This window comes from Magallana gigas, chromosome 10 (assembly GCF_963853765.1).
Source record: "Magallana gigas chromosome 10, xbMagGiga1.1, whole genome shotgun sequence".
In the NCBI taxonomy this organism is placed as follows: domain Eukaryota; kingdom Metazoa; phylum Mollusca; class Bivalvia; order Ostreida; family Ostreidae; genus Magallana; species Magallana gigas.
In genome coordinates this window covers 7,353,294-7,367,078 of record NC_088862.1, presented here as the reverse complement: position 1 = coordinate 7,367,078, position 13,785 = coordinate 7,353,294, and the positions used below count along the sequence as shown (strand labels likewise).

The following is a 13,785-nucleotide window of genomic DNA, read 5'->3' as shown; positions in this document are numbered from 1 at the left end:
ATCCATTTTCTTTTTATCAACACATGTATTGTTTTTGACTGTAGGTGTTCCTGACCAAGGGGACGCAATACCTGGCGGACTATCACCTGTGGTTATCGCCCTTTACCTGTCCCTCCTATAGTCAGTTCACGCGGACCCAGAGATTGACCTGCTGTCTGACCCTGTTCTCTGTCTACATGTGTCTGAATACCCTGGTGTACCATTACACCTATAAACAGGTGAGAATGTATGTGGAGAACACACCTGTGTATCACTACATTCAATTAAGGCAAACTTTCTTTGATTTAATTTTTTGAGTCGATTTTCGAAATGAATTTTCTTCAAATTAAAAAACGACAACAAATTCATTTGGTTAATCTATTGTCCACGAACTGTAAAAATTAATGAAATTGCACTCATAAATTGTTATATTAGGTAAAGAAATGTTTTTTAATGTTTCGCTTGCTTTTGCAGTACCACGGTGAGTTTAGGTTGTTGGACCTGTCTTGGAATAGCGTTATTGTTGGAGTCGTTTGCTGTGTGGTGGTCATTCCATTGAATTTTATTTTGTCCTTTTTATTCCGGAGAAGCAAGGTACGCGTTGGTCTCAAATTTAGATTAATTTCAGAATCTAGTAACAAGTTCAATTTTTTTGAAAATGTAACAATAATTTGACCTAGTTTAACCACTTCATAACGTCATCTCTACATTATGACGCTGCAGTGAAAACCTTTTACACACTTATTTTCAATTTGATTTCAACTATCTTCTACATTATTTTTAAAGCTCTTTATAAAACTTTAATTTTGGTGGCAGAAAAGCATAATACCGCACATACGTTAGTCCTTTAAAGGTCAAAATAAATCAAACATTTTTTTCAGACGCAATTTGTAGTTTGTTTGCAAATTATCTCAAACAACTAAGATTTGTACATTTATATTAAAGTTTTGTCAAAGAAAAAAAAGAATATAAGGATAATTGGATTTCATTGTGCAATGTGGTTAAAAAGACCGTTGTTTTTTACATTCATTTTTATTTAAGCTGGTTCCAACAGCGCGTAGTAAAACGTCATCAGCAGAAGACAAAGATGAAGATGCGTATCCGAGCGGGAAACCGAACGAGAACTCACAGGAAGAGGAAACTGACACCTCGGCAGAAGTGGTCCAACCCATTATGACGTATTCCATTCTTGATCAATCTATTTTGAACTGGCCAGCTATACAGGTATCCGTCTCAAACTGAAATGAAATGTCTAATGTTTAATGTTATTTTTGATAGTTGGTCCTACAGTTAACTTAAGAATAAATTTAAAACTGAATTCACACAGGCCTGTTTAAAAATTAACCAATGGCATATTGCAAAGTACAAAATATTATTAAATACAATAAAGTAAGAGCAAAAATGTTATGAAAACAATCAGTTTTAGCAAGTTAATACCGGTATATCATACGTAAACAACTTATTTATCAATTCTATCCTCGTAACTAAAATTGATTGTGAGCTGTGAGACAGATAAGGTGGGAATTGTATAATTTTTATTATGATAATATTTACGCCAACGTTCTTGTTTGTTTTGTTTCGTATAGAATTGGGCACAAAAACAATGGATCAAGCGACAACAAACTGTCAGCAAGGAGAGTCAGAGTTCACAGACCGAGGCCCTTCTCAGTAAATGTAGGTATCTACCCAGTAAATGTAGGTATTTACTCAATAACTGTAAGTAGTTGTACAATACGTGTATGAACTTACTCAGTAAATTTAGTTATTTACTCAATAAATGTAAATGTATTTACTTACTCAGTAGTAAATGTATGTATCTACTCAATAAATCGTTTTATTTGTTCAATGAATGTAGGTACCTCCTCAGTCAATGTAAGAACTTGAACAATAAATGTAGGTACCTACTCAATAATATAAGACATTTTCAATAACTTTAGGTAACTACTCAGTAAATTTAAGAACTTGTTCAATAAATGTAGGTACCTACTCAGTTATTGTAAGTAAATGTAAGAACTTGTTCAATAAATGTAGGTACCTACTCAGTAAATGAAAGTAAATGTAAGAACTTGTTCAATAAATGTAGGTACCTACTCAGTAAATGTAAGAACTTGTTCAATAAATGTAGGTACCTACTCAGTTATTGTAAGTAAATGTAAGAACTTGTTCAATTAATGTAGGTACCTACTCAGTAAATGTAAGTAAATGTAAAATCTTGTTCAATAAATGTAGGTACCTACTCAGTAAATGAAAGTAAATGTAAGAACTTGTTCAATAAATGTATGTACCTACTCAGTAAATGTAGGAAATTGTTCAATAAATGTAGGTACCTAATCAGTTAATGTAAGAACTTTTTCAATGAATGTAGGTACCTACTCAGTAATTGTTAGAACTTGTTCAATAAATATGGGCACCTACTCAGTTATATAAGAACTTGTTCAATAAATGTAGTTACCAACTCAGTAAATGTAAGAACTTGCCTAATAAATGTATGTACCTACTCAGTAAATGTAAGAACTTGTTCAATAAATGTAGGTACCTACTCAGTACTGTAAGTAAATGTAAGAACTTGTTCAATAAATTTAGGTACCTACTCAGTAAATGTAAGTACTTTTACAATGAATGTAGGTACCTACTCAGTAATTGTTAGAACTTGTTCAATAAATATGGGCACCTACTCAGTAATATAAGAACTTGTTCAATAAATGTAGGTATCTACTCGTTAAATTTAAGAACTTGTTCAATAAATGTAGGCACATACTCAGTAATATAAGAAATTGTTCAATAAATGTCGGTACCTACTCATTAAATTTAAGAACTTGTTCAATAAATTAAGGTACCTATTCAGTAATATAAGAACTTGTTCAATAATTGGAGGAACATAATCAGTTAATGTAAGAACTTGTTCAATAAATGTAGGTACCTACTCAGTAATGTAAGTAAATGTAAGTTAATGTAAGAACTTGTTCGATAAATGTAGGTACCTTCTCAGTAAAATAAGAACTTGTTCAATAAATGTAGGTACCTACTCAGTAAATGTAAGAACTTGTTCAATAAATATAGTTACCTTCTCAGTAAATGTAAGAACTTGTTCAATAAATGTAGGCACATACTCAGTAATTTAAAAACTTGTTCAATAAATATAGGTACCTACTCAGTAAATTTAAGAACTTGTTCAATAAATGTAGGTGCCTACTCAGTAAATGTAAGAAGTTGTACAATAAATGTAGGTGCTTCCCAGTAAATCAGATACATGTACTTACTAAAAACTTTAGATAATTTTTCAAAAAATGTAGAAACGTACTCAAATAATGTAGGTACATTGTACTTTGAAAGAAATTAAAGCTCTAAAAATTAAAATTAATATTCTTCTGTTCGTTTTAAAAACCCTCTGCCATTCGGTTTTAAAAAGAATATAAACCGCTATCTACAGCACATGTATGTAATCAATCCAAGTACTGTAAATTCTAGATTAGCACAAGAATAAGTATTTGAAAACTTCAATCGCATGTAATTTCCTTCTTTTAGTAATGTCAATTTTCATTAGTTTCCAACAACAATAACTTTACAGACAGAACGTTCAAAAATCTTCAGTTGCTACTGCCTGTGTACTAAGACACTTTGAAAATGCGCAGGTTTTTTTTGGCAATTAACCATTAATTCTAGAGATTTTTTGTTTGTTTGTTTGATTTTAAAGATATTTTTCTATGTGGTCAATCATATTTATATCGCAAAGCAGGCCAAAAAGAAACTATTATAGTTAGTTAGCACTAGAAAATTAGAAAAAAAGGTTAATAGTTAGGCATGCAAAAATAAAGACATTTTTTCTTTCACATTTTCATCAGTGATAGGTTCAGAGACGGACATGGCGTCCAGCGGTTTCGAGGACTCTAACAGTACAGAGCCCCAACCACAGATGACCCTCAGTTCTACCAACAGCAGCGTCAAGAACAAGACAGCCTCGGAGAGCAGTCAGAGCTCGGCCAATTGTCCAGGTGAGCCAAAGTAGATCTAAAAAATAAAAAATAAATATTCTTTGTTCTATGGTATATTTTGTTAATAATTTATGAAAAAAAAGTTTCTGTTAGGTATTGTAGAAATTATATCAAAAGAAAAAAATCTTAGCAAGATATTTTAATTAGATATTTAAGTAAACTGAATTTGAAAAAACCTGAATAAATTACTAGCGGAATATAAAATCATATTAAATCCTATCTAAGCAATATTTCATCAGGTGAGTGATTTGTTATCATAAACGGTAACATGGAACAATTTATAGATAGGTACAACACTTACCTTAACATCGACATACCTGTGTTTATCAAAAAAGGATTTTACAACGTAATATATATTTTAAAATAATACATGTTATAGAACGGCGAAGGATAAATTAGTACATGCAAATGATTTCATTGGAATAAGGAGCTTCGAGTACTACTGAGAAGATTTCCAACTTTATCAGAAACTTAGGATCATTTGCACATCGCAACATTGATTTCTTTGCTTGCCCGTTACATGTAATATCTTTATAGCATTTTTATGAACACCTTTTTTAGCTCCGTCTAAGAAGAACCCCAACTCTCGTCTGCTCCTGCCCACGTGGATGCAGTACGTCACGTGGTTTCTGTGTGCCCTTATTATCGTCTGCTCAACAGTTCTGACGATTTGGATCGGTTTCCGGTTTGATGAAGTCCGTAGCATCCTTTGGTTGCAGTCTCTCTACATCAGTGTGTTATTCTGTATATTCGTCGTCCATCCAATCCTGGTCAGTTGATATTCATTGCGTGCTCTATTAAAGAGATTGAACACTCAACAATTTAACCATCAGAGCTGGGTGGTCAATAATTTAACCATCATATCTGCCCTTAAAAGAATTAAATACATACATGCATATAATTTTACGACATAAATTATGTAAATTTGTTGACAAGATAGAACAAATTCTAATATTTTTGGTTAAGAATGTCAATGTTCCCTTCTATTGTAACTGACCATTTCGTCTGCAGGGGATAAATAAAGACTAAATGAAGGGATAAATGAAGACTAAAAGTGAATACGACCGTCTAGCTCTATTGAGCAAGCGTCAAATTTTATATTTTCCTTTTAATAATTAAATTTTTTTTAATTATAGATTAATCTGGTCTAACCCTTTTACGCCTAATTGTGTTCAAGTGTTTTTATCTGCCTCTCTTGGCTGTGTTTTTTTAATATAATCGAAATTGTGCATTTATCAACGGGAAGAAAATATCATTTTCTGAACAGAAAATCATAAATTTTCAAAGAAACCAAATCTGTAACCAAAAGTTTTGCTTTTAATGTTGCATGCTTTATTAATTTTTAAAAAATTGTTTGTTATGAAATGTTTTTTATTTTAATTAACAGATATTCATTGCGGTATTGTACACAACTGTGCGGTATCGATGTGATCCCAGCATCCTGGACCATTATGAAGAATCCTATTTCGGCGAAAACGCGGAAAGGGAAATATTTCGTAGGAAAAAGGAACAGTCGTGTGAAAGTTGGACCGAGGCAGAGGAGTTAGACAAGGTGAATTTTCATTAAAAAAATTCAGAATAATAGGATATTTTCAAAACATCATTTAAACCTGCTTTGCCTTTAATTTCTTATTTGAAAAATTAATGTTTCACTTATTAACTGTGTTGAAAAGGATGACTACATGTACTTTGGCTCTGCTTTTAGTAACGTTTGTCAAATATCAATTTAACTGTATGATACCATAGCGCTATTGGTCGATCTCTTCAGGCTGTAGCTGCGCGGCAAAGATCTCGGTACCTGCGGTTTGCTAGGCCTCCACAGGAGAAGCAGCTGATCGAATCCAGAAAAAAAGTCATGAAGGAGAAAAAAGCTCTCACAATTCTGTTGTAGGTTCATAGTTTTTGATTGAATGGTTTTTAATTACCATATCCGTATTTTTAAGAAACTTATTTCTTGAAGTCTAGAGAAATGACTCAAACTTATTCTTCGGTGTATATTTACTGTATATTCATTTTAGGAGCAATTTGTTACAAAATAAGGTCTATCGGTTTTTGTTTTGTTTTTTCAATTTTGCGCCTGTCATTTTTGGTGAATTTTAAAAAGTTAGATGTTTGACACAATATAGGACATACATGTACATGTAATTTATGCATGTTATATCGTTTTGCGAAATAAAAAAAATGCAAAAAATACGTTATAGAGAAATATATACTGTATTATGCGATGTATTTCATTTTGTAGGGATATAGTATCCTTAGTAGCCACTTTCCTCATTGTCCTTGTTATGGCGTATGGAAAAGACATCAGTCCAGTATATCATCTCAACAAAGCCGTAACAGATCATTTTATTGGGTACTTCTTAAAACATTTATTTTTAGGTTTTGTTAACACGTGTATCATCTCTAGACTTTAATTTCACATCCTGCCTTTAATAACACCTTGCATTTGATGTAATGCTATTTCACGTTTTTTTTCAAAAATTTTAGTTTACTTCAGGTAAAGCAAAAATATTATCATTGCATTATCTTATTCAATCGAAAAAAGGTAGTGTACTTTTTTTAAAAAAATTAATGGTAACTATGATTTATAACTAACTTTTTTTTCAATTGAAGAAATGGCTCTCCAAATTTTACATCGATAAAATTCAGGCAGGAATGGTATGATTGGGCTTCAACGACATTTATGGAAAGTATCTTTAAGGAAAATCCAGCAAGCAAACAGGTACCAGTATATATTGCATCGAAATAATTCATATTTTAAAAAGCGCAGAGTGGTTCTTTCTAATTGAACATTAATATCCTTAGACATGTTTGCGACAAATTAAAATTTCAAATATTGCTTCTCTAATACCTGAAGCAGGTGCGCACAATCGTTTAAAAGTAATTGATATATGAATCATCGTCTTACGTGGTGATGTAGGTTGCGGATTTCCCACGTTTAGTAAGTCTGAAAAGTGAACAACCGATGATGTGTCTGGGTGACGTCATAGGTACATGTAAAATTTTCATGATTTGAACATGATACAAGTAGGTGTTAAGGAAATCCTTTCTCTTTCCAATAAGAATTAACAGTTTCTCCAAATTTCTTTTTGCGTAATACAAGTATGCAAACCAAAATTCAAAACACATCAGTTAAAATATAATAGTATTAAATGTATTTGTCTTAACAGCAAGCTTAAACACAGACTGTATGTTCTGAGCGACATTATCATGAAATACATATATATACTTTTCTCTCTTTTGCTTCAGAAACTAGTGTTGCAAGGTTACATCATCGGACACGTCCAGTTGCGAAAGGTCAAGGCCACAGAAAGAGAATGTGCGACCATGAATGATATGCCTTATCTCTCATTAAAATGTAGAAATATTTCTATAACTGGATCAAGTGAACCCGAGAACTCTACATTCCAGTCAAAATCTTCTCCTTATTTGTTGTTCGGTCGACATGGCATATATGACAACTCTGGTCACGTGATTAAGCTAAATCATTCAAGGTATTTTTACTGTAACATTTTACGTCCATGCAATATATAACAAATTGTCATTCTTTTGTATTTTGGAATAGTTTTGGTCTTAAAACTAACACATGGAAAGAAAATAATGCTTAATTAAAAGTCAAGTCTTGATTTTTAAAACTCTCCTTTTAGCAATGTTCTTCGCTTTTTCTCTGTTGTTCATTTTTAATTAAACTTTTAATTTAACCATTGGAAAAAAAATCTACAAAAACAAATAAATATCGTAAAGCTCTGGTATTAATGGTGTTTATCGCGAAATAAATGACGTTACACCAACATAGACCGTCATGAATATGTCATTTTTCCTCCCCGCATTTATAGGAATGAGTCCGTGCTTCAAATTCAGAGACTGGCCTCCTCTCAATGGATGGACGACTCCACCAAAGCCGTGTTTGTGGAGTTCACGCTGTTCCACCCGTCCACTGGTCTCTTCACCTCCGTCATTCTGTACCTGGAAATTCCGGATACAGGCGGAGTGACCCCAGGTCACAGCATCAGCTCCACCTATCTGTTCAAGTATACGTCAGGGACAGATAACTTCCTTCTTTTTTGTGAGGTATAACGTCATTATATTTTTTTCAGAGTTTGTTAATACATATGTAGCAACATTTTTTACATTATTTAGCTCAAAATTCTTACAATAAAATGATTTCCCTTTAGATAATTTTTGAATATTCTTTTGATTATATTTTCAGCTGCTTTTCATACTACAGACACTATGGAAACTGAAGATTGTTGTATATGACATCGTTAAACTACAAATGAAATTTCTACATTATGGTTGGAAAGTGTTACAGGTAGGTGAGAGAGAGAGAGAGAGAGAGAGAGACAGACAGACAGACAGACAGACAGATAGGCAGAGAGAGAGAGAGAGAGAGAGAGAGAGAGAGAGGTGCAATTTTAAGCACAGTTGTCGAATCATTAACATTAATTGGCAGTCTTCGTAAATAATTGAAGGTACTTTTTTAAGGTATACCTGTTATTGATTTTTTTTTTATTAAAAAACATTATAGAATGTCAGTAATTAAAGGACTATGTAACGTAAAATTTGGAACAAGTAGTCATGGTTTAGAAGTTATACACAAATCTGACTCCAAATTATTCAAGTGTTCTTGGTTTACAGAGTGTTTTAAGCCTGGTGTCCGTTGCGTACATCGGTTGTAACATCTACAGATTCATATTGGTGTCTAATGTTATTGAACAACAGAGGACGACATACAACGAGGAGTTCGTGGATGTTTCCTTTGTTACATTCTGGGACGAGGTATTTATTAAAACGTATTGTATTAAGTAATGTGGCTTTATCAGTATTCGTGGGCATCAGATTTTGTGGTGAAAATGACAGTTTCGAGTGTATTTCAAATCATGATGGCTATTGCTCCTATCAATACATTAGGTTTTGAATACTACATAATAATATTACACAATTATTCTCGTTGATCAACTCGACAAAGAAATCCAAGAAAATTAATATAATGAAATTACGAGTATTGATAGAATCCCTGTACATTTTGATGGTAGTGTAGTTTTTTAATTCACTGTAACAGTGTCAAAGATACTTAAAAAATGATAGTTACTTATCATCATTTTCAAATTAGAAAAAAAAAAATCATTGTAATCGAGATTTTATTTGGAAGAAAAATAAAATACTATAGAAATACAACGCCTGTTCATATGAAAGTTTGTAGTTATTGTTAAACTTTTCTTTCAGATGTTGCGGTGTATGGTTGGCTTTATCCTGTTTGTAGTCATTTTGCAATCTCTGCGACTTCTGAGATACGAGCGATTGTTTCTTCTATTTGGAAAAATATACAGCCGTGCTCATAGAGAGTTGAAAGTGTTGGCGGTAATGAGTTTTGAATTTAGAGTTTCCTCTTTGATATTTCTCTATCATATTATAGAATTAATATTTAGTTAGAAACTTGTGATTGGCAACGTTTTTAAAATGAAACTTGTTCCCGACCGGCAAAATAATTCGAAATTTTTAATATATCAAACTAAATTGACTTATTTGTAGATTCTGCTTTTTGTGTTGCTACTGGGGTTTGCTGGTCTTGGCCATGCCTTATTTGGTGCCTTCTTCTTCGGTTTTGTGGATATGTGGAGCAGTATTTTTACCGTGTCGGCCATACTGTCTGGGCGCTACGTTGATCTGACCTCTGAACCCTCTTTGATACACGCTACCCGGATGTTTATATTTTTCATGACTGTATTTGGCCTCGGTCTGTCCACAATTTACGTAAGCAACTATTTATATCACACAATCCTACGTATTCTCAAAGAAAAATTAATTCAAATAGGTGTGGAAACACATTATAGTTTTTCCACTTAGCATGTCAATTGTAATGTAAAATAAACTAATACACTCTCCTGTTTCAGGTTGTTTCTTTCTTGACGTTTCGTTTTCACGTGACAAAAAGGCGGCAGCATAAGATGCTAGCTTTAAGTGGACCGGAAACGCTAACGTACTACTGGCGCATGCTCCATCAACTGGCGGGGTTTAGAACGGTTGATACCAGCACGGAAACTGAATCCGAACCAGACAATACTTTGCCACCGGTAGAATTTTTTCCCTACTTTAAAATAACCTTGCAGTGTCTATCAAGTCAAGCTTCTTAAGCTTCAATGTATATTCTATTCATTATTTTTTGAACTAAGGCCAAGATAAGGATACTTGTACAGCGTCACAATTTAACTTTGAAAACCATCCGACGGTGGTATTAGGTGCTTTGCGAAAATTAATCTTAGACCTGTAGATTATACAAAAAAGAAAAGTTCAAAATCATTTTAAATTACAGTAACCATATGATAAAAAAAATTGTCATGTACAGGTATAGATGTTCTACACCTTTTACAATTCATTTTAATTTTACATTTACTTCTAGGAGTTTACAATGGCTGAGATCGAATACCAAGTGGACGAGCTATTCTACAGAATCGCCGCTTTATCCGGATCCCACACTTTACCAGAAAAACCAACCAATTACTTCACAGATTCGGACGGAACCTATGGCGCGGGGGATGACGGGATATCCAGTGCAGGATCTGAGGTACAGAACCCATACTAAAGTTCATAGACGTAGACGTAAACTTAGACGAAGCGTACGTTTTCGTCTAAAACGGTATTCACAAAATGACGTTGACGTAAAAATTACGTCAAAACCTAAACCTACGTGTAAAAGTAGCTAAATTAATACCATTTCAAGTGTTTAGAACTTTAATCTTACGTCATTCGTAACTTCTACGTCTACGAATTTTAGTAAATACGGGTACTGATCTATATTGTAATTAGTGAATGAATTGCACTTACATGTAATAACAACGAAACCACACATTTGCATAACAATATCTAGGAAAATGATGATTATTTTTCATTGTAATAACCCACCCCCTTCATGAGATGTATGAAATTACCGTTGGCAAGAGATTTTGAATCTATGTAATGTTTTGCAGGTGTTGCTTTGTGATATAATAAGTAAACGTAATGGAAATATGACAATTCCTTATAGAAAAAAAATTTCAGTGCGATATGTTATAGATTTGTGTTCCTCTGTGATGCCTTGAAAGATAATAATTCTGCAAAAAAAATCATAAAAACATGAAAGATGTTTGTTTCATAAGGATTTATGTCATTATATAATACTCTCTGATATTGTTTTATCAAAACAAGCGTTTGTTTTTTTTTAAATTCATCCTCCTAGAAGAATTTATGATCGTCCTGAACTAATTTAAAACAAATTGAAATCGGAGTCCCTTTAAACTGTGAAACATTCTAAATGTCTCACATATTTTCCCTAAATAGTATTTTATGAAATCAAGGCTAAATATATCATATTTAAGATAAGAAATGTAAGTTTCTAAAGAGAAAAACGTTTTGAACTCAATCGAAAATTCGCCGTGGACTAGTTCAAATAGCTACATTGGCAGTGGCTTAATTCTCCAATTTGAACTAATTCAGGTTCATGATGAAGAGAGACTTGAACACCGTGTTCACAAAATCGAAGACAACCTGTGTTCAAAGGAGCCCTACTTAGCACAGCTTTTTGGAACAGATAGTTTATCAAAAGACCAGGAAAATCAAATCAGGTTGTTTTTTTTATACCAAGCAAATACTAGCAGTAAATATATTTATGAATGTAAATTTAAAAGACAATGTCATATTGGAAAGACAAAATCACTGTAATTTGCTGTAATTTAAATATAATTGATATTAAATATATTTAGTGTTTTCATTGGTCATTGTTTCAAGGTCGCATCTAGAACTAGAGATTTTCCGCCAGCTACAGATTCAAAGACAAACAGGGGGAGAAAACGAAACCATTGGTGCAGACCCAAACACGAGGGAGCAAGGTAATAGATTGAGTGTATTAACCATTGGTGCAGACCCAAACACGAGGGAGCAAGGTAATAGATTGAGTGTATTAACCATTGGTGCAGACCCAAACATGAGGGAGCAAGGTAATAGATTGAGTGTATTAATTGCAAACTGCATAAAAATTTGGATAGTGAAAATGGATACTATCGTTAGTTTATATTTATCAGCTTTTTGTGATCTAATATGTATTTAAAAGGCTTATGGATCTTTATATGAAAGGCTATAATTATTTTAACCTAAGAAATCATACAGCATAATTTTAAAAATTGAATAACACTGTAAATGCAAAATACCTAACAGGTTTGTGCTTGAAAACTGATTAAGCATTGGATGAATATAAGTTTATACAGAAATATAGATATAATTGTAAAGATACCAGTATAAATTGTATTTTGAAGACACGCCAATCTTTTTCAGACTGCAAGCCTTTTAGCATATTTTTAACAAATTATTTTGTTTCAGAAACCTCACCACAAACAGAGCCAAAATCAGGAACAAATAATCCTGGCAAATTAGAAATAGAGGAGGCTAGTAATTCTAATCTTAGGGACAAAGAGAAGTGTCCATCGAGCCCTGATTCACCAGAGTCGGTGAAAAACTCAACAGAGAAGACGAAGAAACCAGCGGTAGGGGAAGCATCACCTGAACTATGTCAACCAAATGCAAAACCAGTTATCAAAGCTCAAAAATGTATGAAAAAACCGGAGTTGCCCGCAAAACCAACTTTCATAAACCCCGGGACATCTCGAGGGGGACCATTACATGAAATTCATAAGCCGCAAATAATCAGTAGTCCTACATTACGTCAGCTAAAGGCAGACAAGTTTGGCATTCGTGGAGAAAAAGGCGGGGCCAAAGGTGAAAGTAACAGCGGAAGTAGTATTACTGAATCAAGTTCCGGTTCTGAACAAGACGCTCTACATGGCCACGTGACAGCAATGGGGAAACGGAACTTGCGTAAAACAAAGTCACGTGGTAAAGGAAAGGGACCAGTTAATTTATCTTCAGTTTTGTTAGACGAAATTGAAAGTGAACTCCAGCAAAGAGAATGTGCAAGTGTAACTGACGATAAGTTCGTTATTCTTGAACAAGAAGTGTTGGAAGACATTGATGATGAAAATTTAAATGCATAAGATGCGTCTAAATTTCTAGAGTTTCTATTACAATTGTACTAGGTTTTTATAATAAAAGTTTTGTGAGAGAAATTGACATCGTTATAGTAACAGCTGAATTCATCAGTAAAAGAAAACTAAAATCATTACCATTCCAAATTTAAATGTCAAGTTTCTATATATTATATCATTTTACGTCAATTATGAAAAAACAATTACTCATCTGAATATCACTAACGAAAGATCTCTGATTAAGAAAAAGAAGACGTCTGATTTTCAATTATCTCTTAAAGAATTATGTGTCGTTTTTGTTGATTTATATGCTCTTGCTGAATTCTTGAATTTTGCCCCTTGTTTCGTTTACAACTCTACATATACCATCTTTGCCAGTTTTGACGATTTTTTGCGGAGATACATATTCCTAGCTGTCAAAGATGGTAACCTGGAAGAGTCAATACGATTGCGAAATGAAATGTTGTACATTTTATCTAATTTTTGCACGCATAGTCATGTACGTTGTAGGTATATGTAAAAGAGGGAAAAAAATGTCATTGGCAGTGTTAAAGTCAATATGAAAAGAAAAAAAGTCGTTTCTCATTTACTTGTTTAGATTACCCAAACTTATTAAGAATTGTAAAAATTAGATATGAACTAATAGGTTACAGTCCTTCGTGGGCTATCTGTTAATTGAAGGAGTGAAATACTCTTTAGTGTTAATATGTTTGGTGAGATTGTGTTATTGCGCAGTACACAATGTCTCATGAGTAAACTGCGTTTCTACGGGTGTTTTGCAATATACTCTCTCAGATGAA

General features: G+C 33.1%; 1 protein-coding gene across 4 annotated transcripts in view; it reads left to right on the top strand.

Moving 5' to 3' along the window:
• LOC105329347 (polycystin-1-like protein 1) overlaps positions 1–13,066 on the top strand; it is a 105,550-nt gene extending 92,484 nt beyond the window's left edge. For 3 of the 4 annotated variants that reach the window (XM_066073919.1, XM_066073921.1, XM_066073922.1), the window contains 21 exons: positions 45–218; positions 454–573; positions 1,021–1,203; positions 1,566–1,653; positions 3,822–3,971; positions 4,533–4,741; positions 5,359–5,523; positions 5,740–5,858; positions 6,214–6,324; positions 6,585–6,693; positions 7,221–7,465; positions 7,808–8,042; positions 8,182–8,283; positions 8,610–8,750; positions 9,198–9,332; positions 9,504–9,725; positions 9,866–10,045; positions 10,372–10,536; positions 11,445–11,572; positions 11,736–11,890; positions 12,324–13,066. In XM_066073919.1, coding sequence (XP_065929991.1) covers positions 45–218; positions 454–573; positions 1,021–1,203; positions 1,566–1,653; positions 3,822–3,971; positions 4,533–4,741; positions 5,359–5,523; positions 5,740–5,858; positions 6,214–6,324; positions 6,585–6,693; positions 7,221–7,465; positions 7,808–8,042; positions 8,182–8,283; positions 8,610–8,750; positions 9,198–9,332; positions 9,504–9,725; positions 9,866–10,045; positions 10,372–10,536; positions 11,445–11,572; positions 11,736–11,890; positions 12,324–12,994 — 3,807 coding nt within the window. In that variant the 3' untranslated portion in view covers positions 12,995–13,066. The remainder of the gene's footprint in view (positions 1–44; positions 219–453; positions 574–1,020; positions 1,204–1,565; positions 1,654–3,821; positions 3,972–4,532; positions 4,742–5,358; positions 5,524–5,739; positions 5,859–6,213; positions 6,325–6,584; positions 6,694–7,220; positions 7,466–7,807; positions 8,043–8,181; positions 8,284–8,609; positions 8,751–9,197; positions 9,333–9,503; positions 9,726–9,865; positions 10,046–10,371; positions 10,537–11,444; positions 11,573–11,735; positions 11,891–12,323) is intronic. The other variant, XM_066073920.1, reaches the window with a different exon arrangement.
• The last annotated feature ends 719 nt before the right edge of the window (positions 13,067–13,785 follow it).